General features: G+C 42.6%; 1 protein-coding gene across 2 annotated transcripts; it reads right to left on the reverse strand.

Moving 5' to 3' along the window:
* Positions 1 to 987: 987 nt before the first annotated feature.
* LOC123167316 (sucrose synthase 7) lies at positions 988 to 6,340 on the reverse strand. Of its 2 annotated transcripts, none has more exons than XM_044585163.1 (17): positions 5,334 to 6,340; positions 5,069 to 5,201; positions 4,822 to 4,976; positions 4,515 to 4,707; positions 4,306 to 4,424; positions 4,000 to 4,216; positions 3,825 to 3,920; positions 3,572 to 3,748; positions 3,374 to 3,490; positions 3,115 to 3,281; positions 2,799 to 3,023; positions 2,396 to 2,717; positions 2,078 to 2,322; positions 1,843 to 1,981; positions 1,671 to 1,745; positions 1,498 to 1,521; positions 988 to 1,402 (listed from the first exon to the last, which is right to left on the reverse strand). In XM_044585163.1, exons 1-17 carry the CDS (start codon positions 5,432 to 5,434, stop codon positions 1,340 to 1,342), a joined length of 2,568 nt encoding a protein of 855 aa, XP_044441098.1. In that variant the 5' UTR covers positions 5,435 to 6,340; the 3' UTR covers positions 988 to 1,339. The 2 variants fall into 2 exon arrangements, with proteins under 2 accessions (XP_044441098.1, XP_044441097.1); XM_044585162.1 differs by having other exon boundaries at positions 994 to 1,402; positions 1,636 to 1,745; positions 5,334 to 6,338.
* Between the last annotated feature and the right edge of the window lie 12 nt (positions 6,341 to 6,352).

Consider the following 6,352-nt stretch of genomic DNA (forward strand, 5'->3'; position numbering starts at 1 on the left):
ATTGGGCCCCTGGCCCTCATAGCTCCCCCTACGAGTGAATTGGTTTGTACTCTTCGGTATCATGTGAACCTCTCAACGATCACTCTCCTCTTCTTATTCATGATACCTTTCTTACCATTGCCTACCAAGGACATTACTTTATGCACTCGTAGCATTGGACAATAAGGACAAATATGTGGCATGTGTGTTGGTCATAGAAAACTACTACTATGGAATAGTCATTTCCACGTGAAATCCATGAAATGCATTTTAAAAAGTTGGACAAATCTTTACTCCTGGAAAATGATTTTTATTATTACTTGCATAGAGAAAATAAACAGATGACCCTGAGAAACTAGTGAACCGAGTGATAAAGCTGAGAGGCTTAAAATCTAGTTGCGTCCTTACCCAATGTTGCTTATGTGACCTTTTGGATTTTTATGAAAATGTGAAACAACTCATGTATATAGGTTGGTACATATGTTTTGCGCACTTGCAAATCTCTCATCTAAAAATATAATCATATATGTCCCTCACAAGAAAAAACAAGTGATATGTAAATAATAGAGGATAATGTTAACTCTTTTTTTATGTTTTTGGTCATGGCACAAATGGTTATACTTTTAGATAACATGTCGTAGGTGCACATGTGATACAACTATTTTGCATCAAGAATTGAGAAGGTAAACTGGTGAACTCTGGTCATCATTTGAGCCTCTTTGAGCATATTTTATCAAGAACTTCTATTTTATTATAGAATTGCATGTGACGTTACAGCAAAGTGCCGAAGATCTAGCATTTTTATATGTTTTCTAAAAATATGAGAGAAACAAGTTGAAAGTTTTACAACATTTGTGCTTGAAGAGAAGCGTGTGTGCATTCCCATGATATAATTTTCATTTTATGAATGTAGACTTCGCAACGAGAAATGAATGGGTTTGTTTTTCAAATATTACAACATTCAAAGACACAAGTCTTTTTAAGACCAAATAACACCATTTTTATTGTTGCATCAAGCTGGTTCACACAGTATGAGTGGAGGCAATGGTGAAACAAAGCAAGTTCTACCAAGAGAAACACAATGCACCATATTCTGTAAGTTGGTGTGCTGATGTGGAGCAGATAAAGATTGCACACAGCCCTTTCAAATCTCATGTAAGTTTTTATAAGATATTTAATTCCAGTCGGGGAGACACACTTGCTGCCATGGGCAATTTCATCTTTGTTACATGTTTCCAATTTATCAACAACGAACACAATTTAAAAAATCCCAATCCTCAACACCAATCACTTCACACTCTGGTACTGACAGAACGAACGGAGCAGAGAACATTTTTCTTCAGAACACAGTCATGGCTCATCATGTAGCTGTTCTGATCATTTGTTTGCACGCCGCTTCGGCCCGAGTAGGCTGGTCATCATCCTGAGCACACAAGAAAACATAATCAAAGATCAGCATAAAGCCATTAACACAATCACCGTTGTTTTCACTGCTGGGAGGTAGAACCAAACACTAACCTCTGGATCCGGTTCCGCGGCTTTCTGCAGCAGCAGCAGCAGCGCCCCCCAAAATACCAAACAACAAATGGTTTAGTCAGTCAGTCAGTCGCTTCCCGGTCTCTCTTGAGTAAATTTCGTAAGAGCGCGCACACTTGCCTTTCTTTCGGCCTCACTACAATCTCGTCACGCACCACCGCAGCGCCTGCTGTCGAGGTCGAGGCTGTGGTCCTCGGGGGCTGCTCCCCTATTCTAGGGACAGTCTTCACCTGAATGAAAGAAAAGACGTTGTGGTCATTTGATCAGACATGCTCTTGGTTGCATTGTGTTTATGTACTGAAGATGCACCGCAGATCGTGAACTCACCAGGTTCCTGTACTGAAGATTGTAGAACATCTGCAGGTACCGCTGTTTGGCCGCTCTCTCCTCCTTGTTCAGAGTCCTCCAGAAGCCATACATCGATCCCATGTTCAGCACTTTAGTCGCGTATATCTTCCATGTGTAGCTGCCATCATGAATAGTACACGGTTAGATTTTCACACCAGGTGGTAGCAAGATTGGTGCCTGCCATTCATGAGGCTGGGCAAGAGTAGGCGCCTACCATTCGTAGATGCGCTGAAGTCCAGCAGTGGACACCTTGTTCCAGTAGCTTGGGTCTTCCTTGCACTTCTGGAAGAAGTCTGCAATCTTGGTGCCAGCCTCCCTGCCGTTCATCGGGTTTATGTGGAAACCCGAGACGCCATCGACAATGATCTCCGCTGGCCCTCCCTGGTTTGTCGCGAAGGTTGGAAGCCCGCAGTTCATCGCCTCGATGACTGTTAGCCCAAATGCTTCGTAGAGTGCAGGCTGAAACCAGAGATATGTATTGTGAGGTTAGAGTTGATTTAATCAAGAAAGAAAAGGGTAGAGTGAGGTATACCTGAACAAATGCACCCTTTGTATCTGCAATGTAACGGTACAGCTCGCCGTTACGGACACGGTCAGTCTGAGCCTTGATCCACCGGATCTGTCCTTTCAGCTGGTACTTGTCAATCAAATTGTGCATCTTGTTGATCTCGTCTATCTCTTCTCGGTCCTTGGACTGCGCAGCATTCAGGAGGCCTGCGACGACGACGAGGTTCACAAGGTCCCTGACCTTCTTGTTCTGGCCATACCACTCCACTAGTCCAGTGATGTTCTTCACCTTGTCTAGCCTTGCCATCGAGAAGATGATTGGCTTATTTTTGTCTGCCAGATACCCTCTGAATTTGGTAGCATTACAACAGTTAGCAACTTTGTCTGATCAAACAAAAGTATGTGTGTTCCCAAGGGACTTGACTTACATGTGTTCGTCTGTATCCTCCTTGCTGTACAGTAACTCCTCAATCTGTGGGTGTAAGCCTGTCAGCCGCTTCTGCTTCTGTGTGTAGGGGAAGTAGACGGACTGATCGGCACCAGGTGCAGCAATGTTGAACTTCGGATCAAAGACATTGATGCCCGTGGCGAAGCGGCAAAGACCGGGCATTGTGAATGCATAGTGGTGTTCATATTGACCAGGCTTCTCCTTGCTGCACAATATGTCAATGTTAGAAGTTTCTAGGTGCAAGTACTCGAGCGCTGTTAGAGCACTGAAGTTACAGTAGTATTCATTCTACTGACCTCCCAGCAATTTCTTGGTATGTGCTAGTGATGATAAAGTCAGTAGTATTCATGGCAATCATATCGGCAGTAAATTGGCAGGAGAAGTGGTATTTTTGGTCCAGCTCTCTCCACTTAGCATCTGAGTTCTCATACTTTGTCTTCTCGAGAGCATGTGCAATTGTTCCCTGTCAGAAAGAGCACTTAGGGATGTCATATCAACTGTGGTTGGTGGTATAAGAAATCTTGAGGAATCCTATTTGATTAGATATTTTTTCACCTGTGTTACGCCTAGTTTGCTCGACATGAGGGATGCCACCAAGTTGCCGTCAGTGTAGTTGCCAATGATCAAGTCTGGTTTGCCCTCTAGAATGTCAAGAATTTTGGCAGAAGCATCCTGAAATCATGCCAGGATGAAATTTTACTGAATATCACTAACATGAGAGTGCTGATAATTAATAATTCGCAGCTGGCAAACCTGAGTATATCTCTCTAGGTACGGGTAAATGTCAAACCGGGACACCCACTGGCGCAAATCTTTCCCGTCTTCAGTCTTGAATGGCACACGGAGTATTTGTGAATATTTTGTATTTTCAACCGGTTCGAGCTCCACATTACATTTTGTGCCTTTGGAATCTGGTATCAGTCTTGTTAGCTGCGGCGCAATAGTAGCCATTAGTTTAGCAGTTCTACAAATGACATAGCAGGAATGGCTAGGATCACGGCCTTACCACAAGAATCTTTGGTGTTATATGCAAACCCTGCTGCTTGATTCTTTGCACCAGCTCCTCTTCCATGGACCTGACTTGGTCCAGGATGTAAACAACCTGTCACAGAAAAACCATGCCTTCAGAATATGATACCCTGATCAGAATATTATCTCCTATTATTTGCTAATATCGATACCTGACCGCCGGTGTCTGGCAATCCTAGAACCTTCTCTTGGCCAAAGTAACCATGGATAGAGAAGACGACAATGTTAAATATGGATGGAACCCTGCTGAAGAACTTCTCCATGTTGATAGGATCTGGTGCCTGGAGCACTTCAGATAGGAAATTCAGAGTCTCCTTGCACCTCTCGGCATTTTCACCCCATCCTTTCTCCAACCCCCACTCCTGAAATCTGCAACACAATCCGTGAAGAAACGTTAGGCATAGTTGCATATTTCTGCACCATGGATTATATGTCTACTTAATATGGCAGCACATCACCTCTGTTCAAATTTCAAATATGGTGTGAATTTAGGCAGCCCGCTGACAAAAACTTCTGCGAGGAGCAGCGCTGTCTGAAGCTTGTCCACTGAGTCGATTGTGTCGTTAACCATCAGTTTCTGCATGTTCATAAGGATATACAAGTTCAATCAGTCCGTTACTTCTGATCTTCTGATAGTCTCTGTGATATGGATGACTGAACTCTTTACCTCGCCGCGGTAATTCAGGGTGAGCAAATAGTCTAGCAACGGCTTCATGCTTTCAGGCTTGTCATTCAACTTTGAAGACATGAATTTGGAGACAAACTGCATCCCATTCCCTATGGACGAGGGCAGCGTCAGATGAGGTGTTGAGAGGTCAAGAGCACCAAAATCAACTTCCAATGAATTGTCATCCTTGGCCCTGAAATTCACATGAACAGACCATATTTTTCAGATGATTTTACTCATCTAGAATTAAATTACCTCTCTGATCCATGTCAAAACTCACATGATATTTGGTAAAAGTAAGACATACCATTTCTCATCATATAAGGTCTCTTTGAACTTCAGGTACTCTGACGGAGTGATTCCCTCGACGGACAGATCATCAGAGTGAACTTTGACATATTCCCAGATGCCAGGATTCATTCTGACAGCGAATGCAACGAACGGTGGTAGCACTACTGCTTCCTGCAAACATACAGGTTATTCAAGTTAATATGTTCCATCCTACCAAAATTCTAGCTACATAAGAGAATTGGTCATTTTAAAGCAAAAATAACCTGCGTCGAACAAATAATGTAACCGAGAAAGCCTTCAACAAGCTTTTCCTTCTCAGCTTTGTCATCTAGTGATTTTTCCAGCTCCTCCACGAGCTGCTGGTTCTTCAACAGCCTTCTGCCCTTCGATACATACCTGAAGCATTTTTCGTCCCAGATTTCAGGATGACATGGCTTCCACAGCAGCAAATATTTCTTGATGCAATGCATGGCATAAAGAACTCACTACATGTATTAAAGCACACACTCCAAGTTTGGTTTATATTACCTTTGAAAGCACCTCTTCATCTGGTACCGGCTTTGTTGTAGCGCATCAGGCATGGTTTCAGCAATGCTGTCCATTCTCTTGAAGCTGAGCTTGGAGGCCATGGTGGAAGACTACCAGGCTTGATAAACTGGGTGGAGAAGATCCAACAACTATTTTGGGAGAAGCAACTAAGAAATTATGTTGTGGAGAAGATTGTGATTGTCTGGGTGCTGATGGACAACAATTTATAGGAGAGGGCACAAAACCTCCCTCCATGGAGAAACATTTATTTTCTCTGGACATGGCTGGAAATGCAAGGTAGATGATGCTAAGCTGGAAGGAGAAAGCACAACGCCTGGGAGAAGTTATTCCAAAGAAACACACAAGGCAAGAAAGGCGGCATTACATCATGACACTGTAAGATTCCTCGTGACTTGTCACCATTTCTTATCCCTATGCCAGCAGTTTTGTTTGACGCCCAAACGTGAGGCACTAGGTAAACTTTTTGCCATTGGATATCCACACTAGGCCAAGAACTTTCAGAAGATCACAAAAGGCAATCAAAGCATATTCTCTCTTGGAGCTTGGGTTAAGCTTCCTTAAACTTTCAGAAGATGCACAGCAGATTGCTGGCTACTGATATGAAGCAAAAGACCAGGGATCACCTTGTTGCAATCTCAATGCCAAAAAGCGAACTCCAGAGCATCAAATGAAAAAAAAGAGATACATGAGCTGAGCTCTTTATTTCGAAAACTCAATAGCATCAAAGAGAGATATACAAGCAATTTTTTTTTCGTTAATCAGAATACAAATTTCGAGAGATTGTAGCATCCATCTCCTTTCAAGTTATTCAGCAAATTGAGAGAATCCAATTTCAGGATAATCACGAAATTTGCGCACATAAGTTTGCCAAATACATAAATATACATGTTTGATAGAAAACATTCTGACACGAAAAGAAAAAAACAAATCCATGTACACAAGTGGCAATACTTTACACTCATCAAAATCCATCAAGCTCAATGTTTACAATTTACAAA

Source organism: Triticum aestivum, chromosome 7D, assembly GCF_018294505.1.
Source record: "Triticum aestivum cultivar Chinese Spring chromosome 7D, IWGSC CS RefSeq v2.1, whole genome shotgun sequence".
NCBI lineage: Eukaryota > Viridiplantae > Streptophyta > Magnoliopsida > Poales > Poaceae > Triticum > Triticum aestivum.

Coding starts and splice junctions, on each gene's coding strand:
- LOC123167316 (XM_044585162.1), bottom strand. CDS start 5,434: ATGGCCTCCAAGCTCAGCTTCAAGAGAATGGACAGCATTGCTGAAACC. Junction 3,749..3,824: donor TAACACCAAAGATTCTTGTG/GTAAGGCCGTGA, acceptor ATTGCGCCGCAG/CTAACAAGACTGATACCAGA. Junction 1,746..1,842: donor ATCTTCAGTACAGGAACCTG/GTGAGTTCACGA, acceptor TCTTTCATTCAG/GTGAAGACTGTCCCTAGAAT.